This window comes from Stegastes partitus, unplaced genomic scaffold, assembly GCF_000690725.1.
Source record: "Stegastes partitus isolate 25-593 unplaced genomic scaffold, Stegastes_partitus-1.0.2 Scaffold2346, whole genome shotgun sequence".
Classification (NCBI taxonomy): Eukaryota; Metazoa; Chordata; class Actinopteri; family Pomacentridae; genus Stegastes; species Stegastes partitus.
The window spans coordinates 37,530-56,363 of NW_007580077.1; the positions used below are offsets into that span (position 1 = coordinate 37,530).

Here is an 18,834-nt window from a genome sequence, read left to right on the forward strand (position 1 = left end):
ACTTGAAAACCTTGTGATGCCTGAAAGCAAATACATCTGGTCTCATTTTGTGAACCTCATGATACATAACGCAATTTTTGTTTGGTGACCTTATAATTTGACGCATGCTTATAATCTCACCTGCAGCTGCCTTAGCAACAGTTGACGCAGACACTTCCGCCTCAGAAAGAGGAACTGTGTTGGCTGTGGTGACTTGAGGGTTTGTTTCTGCTCCACCCTCACTGACTGTTCCAGCAGTCACTTGTTCAACCACTGCAAGCAAAAACATGCAGGGATCAGGTGACAGACACATTCTGAGATAAAGATATGAATTCACAGGAACAAGGAAGTTATTTGGGTTTTTAGTGCGAGAAAAAAGTCTGACCTTTCTGGTTCTCCCACTCTGCTCTCATCCTGCCGGGGAACTTGGCCCACATCGGCATCTCTTTATTAGTAGATAAGGAAATACATTTTTTGTGTTCGACGTCACATGTGCTTCCTTCAGGGCAGCAGTGTATCTTATCACTGCAGCACACAGCCTGAGAATAAAGTCACATAAGATCAGGATAAAAAACACCGCAAACGTTACGATAGCTGGACATCGAAGCAGGACATGCAAATACATCATTTGACTGTTCCTCGCTTGTAATCTCACTCATGTTCTGGAGTAACATTTGTTGAACTGCTGGCTATGATAAAACAATAAAGATCATCCATTGTGCACCTTTGGCATCGGGCAGCATCCCCACTTGCCCTCTGGAGCTTCACAGCAGGTGGTTTCATCTGGACACTCAGTCTGCCCATCCTTGCACATAACTGTAGTCACAGTGTCTGTGGTGACAAAACAGGAACATTAAAGTTAAAAAATAAATCAGGCACAATGATAATGGAGCTTAATATTATAAATGTCAGACTCAAACCTTTTTTGACGCAAGAGCGGCTGTCAGCGCTGCACTGGTGGCCCTCAGGACAGCAGTGTTTTCCATCCGAGCAGGAGACTCCCTGTAGGTGGTCAGCAGGTGAAAAACAATACAAAAATGTCCATTCATAAATAAAGACTAACACGAAGGACAAGCTCAAGATTAACTGGTTTACTTGCTGTAAAACAATCCAGTGGATTGATTGATAGCAACAAAATGTCACCTGTTGTCTGAGTGCTGACACAATTCCAGCTTTTACAATAGCAGTAAAATAGAAAGACCTTACAGCAATTCCCTCCGGAAAAAAAACCCTCTAAAACTCAAAGATCTGTGTGGTCAGCAACCCTTTCAGACTTAATATTAGCACCATGAATGAAAACTTACATGTCAATTCTTAAAATTTCCTATCTGTTCAATTACCTGAGCTAGTGGGCAGCAGCCAAACTTTGTCAAAGCCTTCAGACAGGAAAACTCAGCTGGGCACTGTGACTGATCAGGACAGATGTTGTCGTCATCCTCCCCCATGTAAGACTTGATCATCCTGAAGGACTGGGAGTGGGGAATGGTTTATTACCACTGCAGGTAATCTATTTAAATATTTCATCTGTTTTGATGAATGACAACACCTGCTGTGTGTTATTCTTACTTTGGAGAGCCTGGGTTGATCAGCGGAGGCTCTTTCCACCCAGGGGATGGACACAGTAGCGTTCACACAGCTGGACGTGGCTGTTTCACAGACTGTGTCTGCAGGACAGCAGTGCATGTGATCTCCACAGCACTCAGCCTGTGGAGACAGCAGTAGTAGAAACACTTTGACTACCAAAGCTTTAACTCGACTATCACAGTCGCTAAATGGGGCTGGAGCTTTTATCTGGCTCGTGAAGTAGTAAAATACCATTGACAATGAATAGCACCACTGTAATGTTTCACTTATTTCTTTTTTAAAGTACAACAGAATGGTTATCTGATATGTACATTTAACTACGCTATGGATAAGGACACAAGTAATCCACTGTAGCAGAAGCAATATGACTTTGCTGGAGTTTAGCACTGGGATAGGTTAGAATGTAACTACTTAATTTTGTCCTTTAGAGTAACTTTACAACAAAAAGTCCTGAATCTGCAAACAAAATGTGTTTTTTCAACTTTCCATCTGGCATTTTTATTTTGATAATAACAGTTGCCAAGAATAAATAATACAATAAATGTATTTACACTTTCATAACTTTAAATGAGTGGCTAAAGTTTAAGTAAAAGCAATTTGACACATGAAATTGTGAATTCCACTTAAAGGCAGTTAGGGTAATGCTCGTATCTTTTAATGTTTATGAGTCTCCATGATTTCATTTAGTTGAAAGCGAAACAAAATTGATCAAAATCATGAACCTGTTCGTTAATCAAAAGTGATGAATTTCAATTACAGGAAACAGTTAGGGGGGTGAGAGTAAGGTAAATGTAGCTTTAGCTGAGGCTAGCTGGGATCATCTGTAGCTTGAACTGGATTAGACTGTTTGCTGTAGATGTGTATTGAGTGAAATTAATTTAAATAAATGACTGAAAAGTAGCTTAAATTCAAGCACATTTAATAGTTTAATTTAGAAAAAAAAGCAAATTTTCGATTAAACAGCATACATGATCTAGGGATCTGTCATGTGGTGAAACAAGCAGGTGGATGGTATACAACCACAGGTTATAAATTCATACAACATGAAATTGTTTTTGTCAATTTGTTCATAGTTGTGAGACATTTTCAGAGGTAAACTAGGATGTATGGCCAATTTCTGGTGTGATGACAATAAAATGGAAGCTGTGCGTTATCTCAGAAGTAAATGACTGACACCAAAAGTAGGACAGCTTCCTAAGGTAGTCACAAATGAATGCTCAGCAAAATTATTCAGGTTGTATGTACCTGCTCAAATGGGCAGCATTCATATCCGTTGGTCGGGTCATTGCAGCAGGTTTGACCGGCTTCACATCTGCCTCCATCTGGACACTCATCAGCACCAACCAGGGCCAGGAGAGCCCAACAGATCACAACCCACCTGTACATCTGCAACAAAGAGAAACACACACAGACACACACACACAGTTATAGGCGGAAACTGAAACACATGCATCAGGAATCCCCCTTCTGCACCCAACACTGAATCCTGCAGAAACTCTTGATTAAAAAAGGTCACAGAGAGTGTAATAAGTATGCTGAGACATTTCTACCTGCCAGAATGATCTTTGTCATTAACTTGTGGGTGTCTGGGAAAACGAACCCCATCTACCTGGTCATTTGAAAACATTTTTAATTTTTTTTTTTTAAACTATAACTGGAACAACTCAAAAGCACATACATTCTGACACTACTGTACACTGTTTTGGTTAATTTCCTGAAAGTATAGTACTTCCTTAAAAGGTTTGTTCTTATTTTTCTTTGTTTAACAATGAATAAGCAAGACAAACCGGTTTATAAATAATGCATTAACTCACTTTCACTTTCGTTTAAGCTGCATTTCAAGAAATAAACGCCTTTTGTCTAAAAAATCTCAGCTGCTCCGGATGAATTGTGGACATTTTACACATGGGAATAACTGTTAAACCGCACAAACACTAAACTGCTGCAAAATAAAGTTAAATGTCCTTGTTGAGGTTCTACATTTAAAACAGGACTTGTTTGCCAAGCAAGTATAATATTACAGTGTCAGGGAAGAAGATGTTGCTCTTACCTTAGTAAAAGATTGAAGGGCTGTTGTGAGCTGTCAGGTGTTTCACAAGTGTGTCACCACTTAATAACACAGTGACCGCCGCACTGTCTGAACACGCCTCCTCTAGGGTGTCAAGGAAGAGGTGGTTCCCAATTTCTTTCTGTACCTTAAACCGACACTTCTGGTCTGTTAGGGTGGATTCTTTTTTAATTATAAGAGGCGGTTAATACGAGTTATTTATTTATTTTTTCCTGTCAAGTTGCTCGTTTCTTTCGTGAAAGCAGCAGTTAACTGCCGGTCAAACTTGTTTACATGCGGCAGCTGCAGTGCACCGCATTGTCGCGTCCACCAGGCGGCGCCACAGCAGCGACGGCGGCAGAGGGGGGGGGGGGCGGAGCCAAAACGCTGATCTCCAAAACATGCGCACCGGCCTTCTTCCGTTGCTTAGATACACCCATCGCTGCGCGGGCATGTTTGTGAGATCTGGGAACAGCGCGCAGCCTGTACCTCTAACCTGCCCTCCGACTCCTCAAACATGTTTACGGCGTATCATGCAGGATGGAGCGGCCGGATAAATTGAGACACGACAGAACGGCTTAGCTGCAAACTGACATGGGTGAAGACACCTGCGTTTCACAACGAGGCTGGCAGCTGAAGTAGAGGTGAGCAACGTTAGCTCGTTGTCTTTAAAATATACGATAACGGCTCCTGGACGCAGCTAGCGAGCTGGCTAGCCACCAAGCTAACCTGCGCTCAGCAGGCAGTTAAAAGATGATATATTTCAGAGAGGGCTGGGTTCATGCATTTAATACATTAACTCACTGTCTTTCAAACCAACCGTTCCTTCTTGTCTTTACCGGAGCTTAAGATGTAGAAATGTTGATTCAAGCTAATTTAACCAGCTAAATTAGAAAAGGACAGAGTGTACCAAAATTGGATTTCATGCATTGCATTTTGAGCTGAGAATCTTTTAGTGAAGCTTATCTAGCCAGAAGGTGTTTACTGTGTATTTTTTTTTATTATTATTAACATATGTCCTGTCAGAATTTGTATCATGTTGACATAGAGTGAAACGTGTTACATCTCTATGCAGCATTGTGTAATTTGGGTGACAGTTGACCTTGTCTTTTGAGGACACCCTTATAGCCACATGCCTGTTCTGGGCACTTTGTTTGGTAAAGCAGCTTATTGTACAGAGCAACCACGAGGGCCAAGTGGCTATAACTGTCACATTAAACGGGAATAAACTCCAGGATCAGGACAAGACAGGGGAAATAGGAGGCAACCAGACAGTTTGGAAGACAGGTTTGCTGTTACATATTCAAAAAATCCTCACAGTGCACCTTTTATGTGAACAGATTGAGTCAAAACCAGCTATTCAAAATCGCCTATTCAATTGTTTTGTTTTGTTTTTTTGGTCTAGAAAATGTCAGAAATTTGTGAGAAATGAAGATCAGTGTTTCATAAAACCTAAAATGATGTCTTCAAATGTCTTGTTTTATCCACAATTCAAAGATATTTAGTTTTTTTATTATTATAAAGGAGAAAATATTTGAATTTAGGAAGCTGGAATCAGAAATTTTTACTTCTTTCCTTTTGAAAACAACAACAACAAAAAGCAACCTCAAAACGATTAACTGACTATCAGACTGGCTGACAATGAATTTAATAGTTGACAAGTGGCGCTTCAACAATTTCATCTTTATGACTGATTACTTAATCTAAGTTATCTGTGAAGAAAAAAGACAAATGCCATGGTTTTAGAATTTTAAATTTGAACTCAATTTGAGCCATTGATTATGTAAATATATCGTTAACTAATCAAGGCATCAGTTAATCATTGCAGCTTTGGTTGTCAAGTAATAAATTAATTGCCTACTATATTGAGTAACTGTTTTTTGTTTTTTTTTTAAAGAAGAAAAAAAGGGAAAAAATTCTCTGATTTCAGCTTTTAAATGCCACTATTTTCAGTTATGTCTTCTCCTCTATGACAGTAAACTGAATATCTTTGGGTTGCGGACAAAAAATTACATTTAAGGATGTCATCTTTTGCTTTTGGAAACACTTTTCCACATTTTACAGACCAGGTAACCAATTGATTGATTGCTACAACTCTACTTGAGTGTAACTGATGGATTTGTTTGTAGTGTATTTATCTGCATCTCCACCCCCTCATTTAGAAACTTGTGTCGCTGGCTGTATGGTGAGATTGGAGACATGCATGTTATAGATAAGCTATCGACAACTCCGCCTTGACTCACCCTGCTCACATTAAAGACAGGCGTCTGATCGGAATTCAGTAATAATTTGCTTTTGTTTTCAGCAGTTTAATTCCTTTCTTCTGAAGAACTAAAGTATAAACTGTTAGCATATTTGTGCTGCAGTGATGCCAATTTGGAGTGTTTTACGAGGCGGCGTCACACACTGAGCAGTCTGACATAACAGGACACTGACCCGGCCACAAACTCAGTGTAGGGTTGCTGATCTTACGGGACACAAACACTCCTTCTTAATTGTTTTACATAACAAGGAGACATAGACGTGCCAGCTTTAACAGCATGCAGCGGGGTTAGACACACCTCTGTGACGTTAAATGCAGCACATTGTGTTCTCAGTGCTATTTCTTTGGTCTGACAGGTGGGCAGGATGGGGGAGCGGACGGTGGGACGCCCCGTAGTTGCGATCTCTCCAGTGCAGCAGATGCTGGCCTCTGGCACTGGAGCCCTCCTCACATCTATATTTGGTGAGATAATAGAAATAGAGACCAGTAAAAGCAAAAGTTTTCCACAATGTCTTGTCATTTGCACCCACTTGGGTTATTGTTGCACAGTTCTTGTGTTGTTAAAATACCTGACTCCACTGGTGTGTTTACAGTCACACCGCTGGACGTTGTGAAGATCAGGCTGCAGGCTCAGCAGACACCACTCCACCAAGGTAGGAAAAGTTTGTGTTCTTCTGTGGTTTAAAATCACACATTAGCTCAGCTAATAAAACACTGGAGCCTCTTCTAGACATGCACTTCATTCCGTTACTCTGACGGCACCTGAACATGTCACATGTCTGAATACTCACCCTGGTCACTTCGTTGTGATTGTTGCGCCGGCAATCTTACTAGGATGGACCTTATAACATTTTTGTATCCCTTTAAAACACAACACAAGTCTGAACTGAACTGTCACTTTAATGGATAGATGTGCACAAGCAACGGTATTCTGAGTTGAGTGATGCAGTTGGGAAAGACCTTTTCCACACTTTAGCACCGATATTCATCCAAAAGCATCACAAAGAGGACCTAATACACAGTTTGTGTAACAAATGTACAAATCACCTTTCTCACTCACTTTGCTTGACAATTTCAAATCTATTAGGCAACAAAATATAATTTCCTTAATAATAAAACTTTGCTGTGATGAAATCAGACACATAGCAACTTAAAGATTATTGATACTCACCAATTATGAACATAATCCCAGTTTGTTTGTTGCTTCCAGCTGTTTAGGACTGCTTCCTCTGAGTTTGATAAATACCTGCAGCATGACACAGCAGTAGGATGCACAAGCTTCTCCAAAGAGAAGGAGTTGCATGCATTTACATATGGAGCAATGGCAGGAACTTCATTAATTTGTTTTCCACATGAAGACAGGATGCATCACATTACACTGTGAACTTCTCTTCACCTCAGACAGGTTAGATGTCACACAGAGTCACAGTTTATCAGCTGCAGGTAAATACTTTATTAAATTGCAGCCATCCTCAGATTGAGTCCTAACTTTCAGTTTTACAGTTTAGGAAATCAGAAAAATACTGAACTTTAATAAGCTGCCAGTAGTTTAGTGGTTTATTGTACATTATGCAACACTCTGTATTGTCTAATCTCATGTGAATGACAGTTATTCACTCATGCTGTGGGTCTCTCCAGCACTTTGTGGGGGGTATGTCTGAATAAAGTCGTGAGGAACATTAACAGAAAAATTTCCTGTGTCTCAGTGACAGAATGCAGCTGCTTGTAGGCGCCATTTTTGGCTGAATGCTTTGCTCCTAATACTAACCCCACTGCACCTGTCCTCTGTCTGTTATCTGTCCTTTCTTTGCTTCGTTCTGTAGCTTCAGCCTGTGAACCTGCTCCGTGGGGCGGTATCACTCGTCCCTCCAAGTGTGAGTATCCGTCCCGCCGTCACTGCACGCTAACTTGGCTGCGATTTGAAAACACGCTGGTTGGACACGGCTTTCTGTGTGCGGCCACATGCTCAAACATCTCCTGCTAGTGACAGCAACTATAACAAACAGATCCACGTGATTTCAGTCAACTTTGATAAGCATGTTTTCATTTCACAGCATGATCAAACTGTCCTGTTTTAGTTCTGCAGTATGTTCCCTTGCTATGCCTCACAACTCAAAAGTCAGCTTCTTTTTGGTCCAGCTCACCTGTGATGTTTGTCTCTGGTAAATATTTTTATAGGCCAAAATTGGTAGTCGAGCTGTTTGTGAAATTAGGCTTTTTTTAGCGTTTCTCTGAAGGTTTGTGAGTGTTCAGCTCTAAATAAACAGACAGAGTAATCAATGAGCAAGGACGGCCCTGATGTTATCTTCTGAGCGGCTCTGCGGTCATTGCCATCGCCTGCATTATTAATGACATATCTCTACCCTGTGACGGCTTGTGTGGCTCCGTTTTGACAACACAAAAACTTTTGCTGCTTTCTGTTAATACTGTGAGACACAGTTGATTTTAAATTTTGATTTTTTGATAAATTACCCTGTGACTATACTGATAAGCTTTGGGTCGTTCTCTTCCTCTTACCTTCGGTTGCTCTCTCTCTCTCACACACAGGGAAGTGTTTCCTGTATTGCAATGGACTGATGGATCACATCTATGTTTGTCAGAATGGAACCAGTTGCACCAGCTGGTACAAAACACCAACACATTTCAGCGGGACTCTTGTGAGTAGCAGCACATTAGCTACTTCACTTTTGCTTTCAGTGTTTTCCCCACGAAATGAAACAAGATGTTGTTTGTTTGTTTATTCGTGCCACAGGATGCCTTTGTGAAAATCAGTCGCCATGAAGGACTCCGGTCTTTGTGGAGTGGACTACCACCAACGCTGTGAGTGTCATCTAGAAAATATTTATCGTACTTGTAGAATTCATGTGTCAAAATTTAAATATATTGGCTGAGATAATAAAACTGTAAGGGCCTGACTACTGTTTTGTTTTGATATTCACTACTTTAGCATTGTTTTACTCATAATTGGAGGATAAAATATTTCCTCTGTAAATGTAATGTTTCTCATATTTTGACCCACCGAACCAGTGTCTTCTTTGTAGCAGACCAACAGAATATAATCTTTTGCAGAGGATTTTCACTCTGTCCCCACAGGATGCACATCTTCAGTCTAATGTTAAACATAATCAGAATCACATAATCAAAACATCCACATTCCACTCTCAACTGGCTGGAGCTTTGTTGCATGTCATGCCTTCCTGTATCCAGTACTACCGAGTTTACCAACATGTTCGCAGATTAATTCACCAAATAATTAATCATTACAAAATACGTTGAACAAATAAACAACGTCCTAGGGCTGCACTGGCCAAAGATTTCTAGTGGACCCGTAGTCATTCATTCGAGCCTTAAGTCGACAAGTTGCTGCAGATTTATGACAGTTATTCATTTGTCTAAGCTTAGATTTTTTAGAAGGGGGGGCATCAGAATATTATTTGAGAGAATGTTATAAGTCAGCTAACATTGCTAACTCTGTGATACATTACAGAAGAATAGAAAACTTCAGCAAACAGCAAGCCTTTAGAATATAATTATTATAAGAGCAGACACCAGGTGGGCTGCAGCAACACCGGCAAAAACTGTAATGATTCTGTATGTGTCAAAAACAAAAAAAACAGACCACTGAACATTTTGTTAATGATCATATAGAAGACTCAGGTTGACGAAGTGCAGCCAGTGAGTGCCTTGTCATCGGTAAGTTATTATAGAAATCCTACCGTAATGCTACCATCAGCCTGTCCTGTAGAAAAAGACACTTTTGCAAATGTGGTAAGAAAAGAGAATCCTTCATTCACTCCACAGCAGGGACGTTTGCAGTGTCACAGCAGCAAAATGCAAAAAATATATTGAACATCAGTAAAAATAATATAATAAACAAGAAATGTACATAAGTGCTGTTGATGTTGTACAGATTCTTCTGTATGTAGAAAGTCTCGATATTTCACAGATTCCACCGAGTGAGGAAAATAATGATTTTGCACATGATTAGTTTCGGTGCAGAAAAACCTGATGATGCACAGATTCTGCTGATGATGCACAGATTCTTCTATATGCAGGAAAAAAAGGGTATTATACAGAATCTTCTAAATAGACTAAATATTTGTAATCCACAGGTTTTAATGCACTGAAGTTGCAACAGAGTGAAATAAGACAGTTTTTCTATGTGTGGTCTACGGGGAGCAGTGCTGGATGTAAACAGTGGCTTGGTGGACTATCAAAACTTCCATAAAGTTTGTGCCTGCCCTCTATGTGTAATGCCATTCGGGGTGAACATGAAAACGCTACTGCTTGTGTGTTCAGAGGCCCTGTCTTTGTACTAGGATAGAAGTGGAGGAAACTCTGAGTGTGCATGTGACTCTTTGTGATTTTCTGCCTGGTATGTAATTACTATCCCAAACTGTAATGATTAGCCTTGTAAACAAGACAGTCTGTCCATGAGTGACTGAGTGTTTTCACTTCCTTCTGACTTTTTGTTTTTCCTGCAACCGATCTAATCTTGATTGACTCTCTCACCCACTAGCAGCCGTATAATGTTCCAAGAATACAGCATTTGACAGCACTGATTATCAGGTGTTTAATAGAACAAACACAGAGACGCACGATATATCTCATATACTGATACAGCTGCACTCTGGTGACACAGTTACAAATGTTTGACCTAAAAACTCATTAGAAACCTTTTTCTATGTGTGTGTGCAGGGTTATGGCTGTTCCTGCCACCGTCATCTACTTCACCTGTTACGACCAGCTGCGGGACTTCCTGAGATTTGGTCTGGGTCTTCAGGGCAGCCACGTCCCTCTTGTAGCTGGGGGTCTAGCCAGATGTAAGTGTACGACCATTCCACATAGAACCCCAGCGTCTAACATTGGTATTTAACTTGAAAACATGTGCGTCTGTGTTGCAGTGGGGGCTGTGACAGTGATCAGCCCTCTGGAGCTGGTCAGGACCAAGATGCAGTCCCGTCGGCTGACCTACAGCGAGCTGCGGGTGTGTATCCGGTCGGCCGTGGCCCAGGACGGCCTGCTGTCGCTGTGGAGGGGCTGGGGGCCCACCGTGCTCAGAGACGTACCGTTTTCTGGTGAGAGCAGCACCATTAGATACAATATGCCAATATGTGGAAGGAAAACCAAACCAAAATCAGCCGTCTTACCTCAAGCTGGTTGCAGTTACGGCGGAAAATGTAACCAACCGTCCACATAAACTTGTCAAACCACCCCTGCAGCATATTTTACTTTTGCTGTTATTTAATGTCTTCCTTATGTTTAAAAAAAATATGTCTCCTTCCTTGTTGCGTAGTCATCACCACTGACAGTCTGCAGGAAGCATCGTAACCATACTGTTCAAAACGGTTTGAAACACTGAGCCCACAGTTGGACGTCTATGTGAATGTTTTGATACTTTTATCTACCATTAAATTGCTAAATTTAGTGTTTAATACTGAAAAGATAGATTTGTCTCCATCACTCTTTTCACCATTTTCCCTCCAGGGCCGGTTTATGGTCTGTCAGATGTAGTTTGTAACAGAGAGAGGGGGTGTATTAATTTTTAAATATGGGGATAAAGCTGTACATTTTCAGACAGCCTCTCGAGGGAGGCAGACTTAGTGTTGCAGTCTTTTGTTGAAGCTTGTGAGAGAAGTACAACGCTTAGCTCCTTTCTCAGTGGTGCAGCTGCCCAACCACTGTGTCAATGCTGCATTGTCAATTTTGAAGACAAAACTGAAATGTGACTGTAATGTAGACCACAGCAACACATTAACAAACTGATTGTGTGTACCTGCAGCTTTGTACTGGTTCAACTACGAGCTGGTGAAGGCCCACTTATGTGAACAGTCTCGAGTGCCTCAGGCCAACTTCTCCATCAGCTTCACAGCAGGAGCCGTCTCCGGAGCTGTGAGTACTCAACACTTCTGCTCACACACACCTGCCCTCTGTTGCATAAGCTAACCGTACTTTTTATTAGTCTTTAATACCACTTCATAACAATAAATGATGGAATACCTGGTAACTGTCCTCAGAATATCAAATAAAGGAGTTAGTTTCTGCCTAAACTCAAGTGAAAACAAGAAACTTTTTCTTTGTCTCACTGACTACAATGAACTATGCTCACATTAATCTGTCACTTTATACCACTCTATTATGTCATATAGAGGTCAACTGAGACCAGCGATTGCATTGTCAGGGCCAGTGATAACAGATTCACATTGTAATGTTCCTCTGATATACAGATAATATGTGAGGGTTTGAGGCGTCTTGTCCAGGCTGTGACTGTTCCTGTCTACCCTGGTGTTTAGATTGCTGCAGTCCTGACGCTGCCGTTTGACGTCGTGAAGACTCGGAGACAGATTCAGCTGGGAGAGATGGATACTATGGGAGGTCTGTGATCATACATTCATGATGTAGACGCTTCTGCCGTGCGAAATATTTGCGTGTAACATGTCCTGAACTGTAACTTGCTGTCATTCCTCCTAGTGTCCTTAAACAAAACCACATCCACATGGCACATAATGAAGGAAATATGGGCTGACTTGGGCTACAGAGGCCTTTTTGCAGGTACATACTTTTCCTGTCCCACATTACCTAATATTACATGCAATCTGTGCTTTGCTTGAAAGTGAAAATGTTAATTATCTGCAGGTTTCATGCCTCGGGTGATCAAAGTGGCGCCGGCATGTGCTATTATGATAAGCAGCTATGAGTTTGGAAAAACCTTCTTCCAGAAGATGAACCTTGATCAAGTGTCGATGTGACGCGGGTTGTTCGTCAGCAGCGGCAGAATGCACGGACGTTATCATCAGGTCGTAAAAAGTCTCCTCAGACAGAAGCCGGAGGAACAGGCTGATGATGAAGACTCTTTGCAGGGATGCCTCTCCCATTTTCAAGACAACGGACTAGTTTTCTTGAACTAATAAACACTAGAGACACACCTGCATGCTTGGACACAGTTAGGAGCTTGAACAACAGGCCTGGATACTGATGAATGCTCTGGGACCACAGACTTTATCTGTGCTGATTCAAGTACATTTTTTTTTTTACATGGTTCTTTTAAAAGAGTTTTTTTGCAATGCTTGTCCCAAATACTTATATTCTGTACTCATCAAATGAAACATCCTGGGGAGTGAACATCAGATATTCAATCCAACCAAGACCTGGTGCAGGACAATGTAGGAAACTTGAAAGCTTCCTAAAGAGTGAATCTTCAAAGTTACTGTAGCATGAGTTTGAAGAAAATCTTCTTTTTCCTGCATTTTTCATCACCCAACAAACTGCATGGTGTGTCCAGCCTCATTCAGCAGAGTCCAGATACGCTGCTCCACCTTGCATCGGCATTACTGCATCAGCCTGCATTCCTGTAGCAGTAAAGCATGACCATTTTACGTTTATCTGCTGTGTAGATGCCTAAAACATCTGGTTTGTATGCTGGATTGATTCCACCATTAATAGCATTTTTATATTTGCAAAACAAGAGCTGTGAAATGAAACCGCGAAGAACAACTGCAGATCTTTATGGCTGTTGATGTATGTCTCTGTACTCTAGCATATGACATGCATGGTCTTAGTTACTGAGGATACACTTCTTGATGGAAAATGGAAGCCAGTTTTCATTTGTGCATGAATTTTATGCTATAAAATATGAAATAGAACTTTCAGTGAAAACCACTGCAACTGGCTACCCAACCATCACATGGATTTTGCTGCAAAGCAAAATGATTTTAAAAAATTTCTCTTGGTGGCATTCTGGTGATGAGATGCTGGAATTTCTTATTCACAACAAACACTGGAACATGAAACTCAACATTTCTGCCTTAATGTGAAAGTGTGTTCTTTGTGTTTTTTATGAATGACGTTAAAATAAAATGTTAAGACAGCTTGCTTTTTATGCAGTGAGTGATTTATTTCCCATAATATGGCATTGTAAGTGACCAGCATTGTTGAAAACATTCTCCATGTACATTAGCTATGATCAGACTTCTTTTGAACACTGGAGGAAGCACATTAAAGAAGGATTTAGGCATCCATCCATCGGGGATTTCTTCATTAATTTATGGCTGGAGTGTGTATTTGTAAAAACTATTGAGAAGTAATTTGTAAACAGTACCGCATTACTTGAAAAATTACAGAAATGTAACTCAGTGTCAGTGGTGACTCATATTAATACACAAAAGAAAGTTTTATTTTTGTCACAATGTGTTATAAGGCCTATTTACTGGTTAACACGTGTTTTTAAGCTGTAATGTGTTAATATTATGAAACAGCGACATCTAGTGGCTGCTGAGTTTAATATAGCTGCAGCGTCAAATCTCGGGGGCGGGTCTTCTCTGAGGATAACCTCGCGATATTTGCTTTGATATATATTTAGAGTTCGCCCCTCTGTAAGCCTCTTTGAATCGGGTTGGAGACAAAATGGTGAGCATGCCCTTCATAGTGCTATAACTGAGCATGAATCTGTCTTTCATCTGAGGCATCCACTGCTTATTTCCTTATTTAAGACACTCAGACTGCTTTTAAGGAAACTTTTGTTACAGTATTAGGTCGAGTTTCGTAGTATTTTAGTCAGAAATGTCAGTTTCAGGATGCATGCATAGCCATACCGGCAACTCAGGCTCCAAAATGGCTGCAATAAGTAGGCCTCTGCAAAAGTTTTAAAACGCTTGGCATGCTAAATCACAAGCAGAACATTAGTTAGATATATCCACTGTTGTGATAAATATGAAGCTTTAACATTAACTCTGGTTTGCTGCATTTTTTGAAGCGTCATATGTAACAGCCGGCCGGGTGGTATGGTAGCTAGCGCCGCTAACAGCGTGGTGACCCTGGCTGCAATCTAACATCGTTAGCTTTTTTTTTTTTTAATTCCGTACAAACGCTAGAGTTAATATTCACAATTAACCTCGTGGTAGACAGCTCATGGACATCTTGGTCTGTCAAGACATGGCCCAGCTCACTGTTTGTTCTCTCCACAGTCCCACCGTAAGTTTTCGGCTCCGCGCCACGGATCTCTGGGCTTCCTGCCCCGCAAGAGAAGCAGGCGTCATCGCGGTAAGGCCAAGAGCTTCCCCAAGGATGACCCCAGCAAGCCCGTACACCTGACTGCCTTCCTGGGCTATAAGGCAGGCATGACACACATCGTCCGTGAGGTCGACAGACCTGGCTCAAGTGAGTACAATCGGTCATTAAGAGACTAGGGCTTGTTCACCATAAAGTGGATTGTATTAAATATCGATGATTATAGATCCATATTCACTGCAGTCAAGGTGGGATTACACAATAGCGTGTTTCTAAAGCATGCGTGATCTGCCTTCATGCCCACTTGGACGTTTGAGCCATTATCAGCTCAGACAATTTTGGGATTGTTTGCTCCCATTCCATTTGTACTCACTATGGGCTCCTTTTTTATTTTTACAACACAACCACTGTATCAAATCCTGCACCTCTATGGGAACTACACAGCCATGAGGTAGCAAGAAATCAGTTGTTTTAAGTGCAATATGAAACAATTGACATGCTTTGAATCAGCAAAGGAAAGAATATTAAGTGATTTACAATAATGGTAAATAAATAAACCTGGGCATGTAGGTTTAAGTGCCCCATGATGTTACCAGTACTAGATAAAATGATGGTGGTTAGATGTCTTGACGTTTTGCTTAATTTAGTTGAGTCTACTGTGTAAACTGCCTGTAATTTGGCTGAAAAGCCAAAGTTTTGGTCACATGCTTGAAGATTGTACATGAGTACACAATTTATTAATTTTGGACAATTTGCTTAGAGCATGTGGTTTATTTTTGGCCAAATGTCTTTAATTGGTTGTGAAGAATGAAGTTTTTTTTGGACAAAATCTCAATTTTAATCTGGAATTAGGCTTCATAAGGGAAACAACACTTCTCAGTCTTTTTTTTTTTATAAATATCTGCAGTGAAAGGGATCTATGTGATATTGTGTTCTGCCTGTGATGAGACTCTCGACGGGCGGACAGAATGGGTTTATACCCCCTTGCTGAATGTCGAGTACTGAGTGCAGTCTAAACCATGAGAGTAAACCAAGTGCAGCTTTCAGAATTGAAAGGTGGTTTTATTAAATGTAATGTCTTTTCCTCATGCAGAGGTGAACAAGAAGGAAGTGGTTGAGGCTGTGACCATTGTGGAGACTCCTCCCATGATCGTGGTCGGGGTTGTGGGTTACGTCAACACCCCACGTGGCCTGCGGTCCCTGAGAACCATCTTCGCCGAGCACGTCAGTGACGAGTGCAAGCGTCGCTTCTACAAGAACTGGTGAGTCTCATGATGTGAAATTGGACCTGATTAGAAATAAAAATGAAGCAGTTAGTTGCCAGTGGAAATAAAGTGCTGCATTTTCACTGAGCGAGTCTAACATGTCGGTGGCCCCTGTGGCAGCTCCGCTCAGGTGCCGTGTGCCCTGATGAGCTCCGGGCTCCTCTGGCCAGTGGAAAGTGCTTCTTAGAAACTGTGCCATGAGCCAAAATCCTTGCTGGCTGATGCAGCCCCCTTATCCACACGGAGGGTGGGCGAGCAGCCGTGTGCAGTGTTCTTCCGCTGGCCCTTCGGGGTTATGAAGAACCTGTGCCAAACTCTGTTGCGTCATGCTCTCAGGTACAAGTCCAAGAAGAAGGCCTTTACCAAGTACTGCAAGAAATGGCAGGATGACGAGGGCAAGAAGCAGCTGGAGAAGGACTTCGCTGCCATGAAGAAGTACTGTCAGGTCGTCCGCATCATCGCCCACACACAGGTTAGTACATCTGAGGTAATCGTTTAGTTTCCTGCATGTCTGTCGGTGATGAGACCACGGAACTTGCGTCAGGCATGGCGCCCGACACCTATGAGGATATCTTCCATGCTGCCTTCCTTCTGAGACTATCCAGCTAAAATTTTTAGTCCACCTTGTGTTATTTGTGCTTATATTCTGTCCTGAACTGTTTCTCTGCAGATGCGTCTGCTGCCTCTGAGGCAGAAGAAGGCTCATCTGATGGAGGTGCAGCTGAACGGCGGCACCATTGCTGATAAGGTGGACTGGGCTCGTGAGAAGCTGGAGCAGGCTGTGCCCGTCAGCAATGTTTTCACCCAGGACGAGATGATCGATGTCATTGGTGTCACCAAGGGTCACGGATACAAGGGTAAGGTCAACAGTGCAGTGTTGTTAAACTTAAAACGGCAAGTTTTTTCCAGAAAACTAGTTGATTGGATTAAATCTGTCTTAACTCTTACCACATGTGTTGTCTCATAGGTGTCACCAGCCGTTGGCACACAAAGAAACTTCCCCGCAAGACCCATCGTGGTCTGCGTAAGGTGGCCTGTATTGGTGCTTGGCATCCTGCCCGTGTGGCCTTCTCTGTTGCCCGTGCTGGTCAGAAGGGTTACCACCACCGTACCGAGATCAACAAGAAGATCTACAAGATCGGTCAGGGCTACCACACCAAGGATGGAAAGGTGGTGAAGAACAACGCCTCCACTGAGTACGATCTGTCCAACAAGAGCATCAACCCCCTGGTAAGGAACACCTTTTAAAACTCTGTCGTTTTGCAGGACTCTAACCTGGAAGCAAATGTGACTCATTTTCTTTTCTTTTTTCTTTTTCTTTTTTAATCTTGCAGGGTGGCTTTGTCCATTACGGAGAGGTGACCAATGACTTTGTCATGGTGAAGGGCTGTGTTGTGGGGACCAAGAAGAGGGTGCTGACTCTGCGTAAGGTGAGGATAAAGAGCAGCAATTTCATATTTGGACAAAGTATGACTGTTATATAGTCTGACAACATTGTGTGAATGTAGCTGTTAACATTTTTGAAAGCTGTGAAACAGATCGTACCTTCTAGCTGGAGGATTAAATCTATATTGAACTTGTATTCTCATAAATACTGAAGTTCTGATTTTGTTTTTTCTCTTTTCCTCTAGTCTCTGCTGGTGCAGACCAGCCGCCGTGCTTTGGAGAAGATTGACCTCAAGTTTATCGACACCACGTCCAAGTTCGGTCATGGTCGCTTCCAGACCCTGGAGGAAAAGAAGGCGTTCATGGTAAGACTTTGTGCTTTCAGCGATATTTTCAAATTCCTTATTTTCTTAATTTTTGTGGTTTGAGGTTTTGTTTCTCTGAATGGCCATGGGCGGAATAAAGTTTCAACTTTGCTTGCGAAAGTAATGCAAGCCACAAAAGTTGTTCTGAAGAAAGTGGTTAATAATAATAATACTGGTTAATCTATTTGATTCTTTATATTGTCATACCTAAATAAGATGGATGATTGTCAAATATACTCTGACCTAATGCATATTAAAGGTCTGACTGTCTTGAAGTATAACTTGAATCGCTTTAGAAACGTTCCAGACTGGTTACTAGTTTTCCCCGTTGCTGCCCTGCACTGTTCGTAACCTGGTTCAGTCTTCAGTATGAACTCTGGGTTCCATTCCAGTGCCACAGTGAGCTCCAGTGAGGCAGGGGAGCAGTGCCTTTTTGTGCTGACTCCCTGTTCACTCTCTGGGAACACCGGCCGCTCTGAGCCAACACATGGACTGTTAAAGTGCTGGCATACGACTGACGCTCTTGTTTCTGTCTTCCACAGGGACCACTCAAGAAGGACCGCATTGCCAAGGAGGAGACTGCCTAAAGTCCCCGACTACAGACGATGCCCTGCTGCACAAACTGTCACCATCTTTACTGTTGTGCAGTTATTTAATAAAAGTAAAAGCCAAAGACTGTCTTTGTGTTTTTTGTAATGATAAAAGGCTGTCATGAATATAGATGGGAGGAAATCTGTGGTCAGTTGGTGTCGAGCTCGTAAACTGAGCTGACATGTTGGGAGCTTGCACATGACAAGTCCTTTCATTTGACTAATTGATTGGAATAAACTTAAATTTACCTTGTGACTACCTAAAAAGCAGTGACACTCCTGGTAGAACTCAGGTAGCGGTACACTGTTGGAGAAACAAGCCAGGTTGACTTAGATCAGGGGTGTCGAA

The 18,834-nt window shown here is 41.8% G+C and overlaps 3 protein-coding genes across 4 annotated transcripts in view; 2 read left to right on the forward strand and 1 right to left on the reverse strand.

Moving 5' to 3' along the window:
- The window catches only part of grna (granulin a), a 16,752-nt gene extending 13,031 nt beyond the window's left edge, over positions 1–3,721 (reverse strand). The window contains exons 1-8 of the mRNA XM_008304899.1: positions 3,614–3,721; positions 2,809–2,949; positions 1,546–1,683; positions 1,320–1,448; positions 900–981; positions 704–810; positions 365–518; positions 121–252 (exon numbers count right to left, since the gene is read on the reverse strand). Coding sequence (XP_008303121.1) covers positions 121–252; positions 365–518; positions 704–810; positions 900–981; positions 1,320–1,448; positions 1,546–1,683; positions 2,809–2,949 — 883 coding nt within the window. The 5' untranslated portion in view covers positions 3,614–3,721. The remainder of the gene's footprint in view (positions 1–120; positions 253–364; positions 519–703; positions 811–899; positions 982–1,319; positions 1,449–1,545; positions 1,684–2,808; positions 2,950–3,613) is intronic.
- Positions 3,722–4,059: 338 nt separating this feature from the next.
- On the forward strand, positions 4,060–13,741 carry slc25a39 (solute carrier family 25 member 39). 2 transcript variants are annotated; one of them, XM_008304895.1, is made up of 12 exons: positions 4,060–4,254; positions 6,230–6,335; positions 6,467–6,526; positions 7,697–7,747; positions 8,421–8,530; positions 8,626–8,693; positions 10,572–10,696; positions 10,778–10,951; positions 11,656–11,765; positions 12,167–12,248; positions 12,345–12,425; positions 12,510–13,741. In XM_008304895.1, exons 2-12 carry the CDS (start codon positions 6,239–6,241, stop codon positions 12,620–12,622), a joined length of 1,071 nt encoding a protein of 356 aa, XP_008303117.1. In that variant the 5' UTR covers positions 4,060–4,254; positions 6,230–6,238; the 3' UTR covers positions 12,623–13,741. The 2 variants fall into 2 exon arrangements, with proteins under 2 accessions (XP_008303117.1, XP_008303118.1); XM_008304896.1 differs by lacking the exon at positions 7,697–7,747 and having other exon boundaries at positions 4,061–4,254.
- Positions 13,742–14,240: 499 nt separating this feature from the next.
- rpl3 (ribosomal protein L3) lies at positions 14,241–18,568 on the forward strand. The gene is made up of 9 exons (XM_008304898.1): positions 14,241–14,279; positions 14,837–15,029; positions 15,973–16,141; positions 16,481–16,616; positions 16,815–17,001; positions 17,112–17,374; positions 17,479–17,574; positions 17,776–17,895; positions 18,438–18,568. The coding sequence occupies exons 1-9, from the start codon at positions 14,277–14,279 to the stop codon at positions 18,480–18,482; spliced, it is 1,212 nt and encodes a 403-aa protein (XP_008303120.1). The 5' UTR covers positions 14,241–14,276; the 3' UTR covers positions 18,483–18,568.
- The last annotated feature ends 266 nt before the right edge of the window (positions 18,569–18,834 follow it).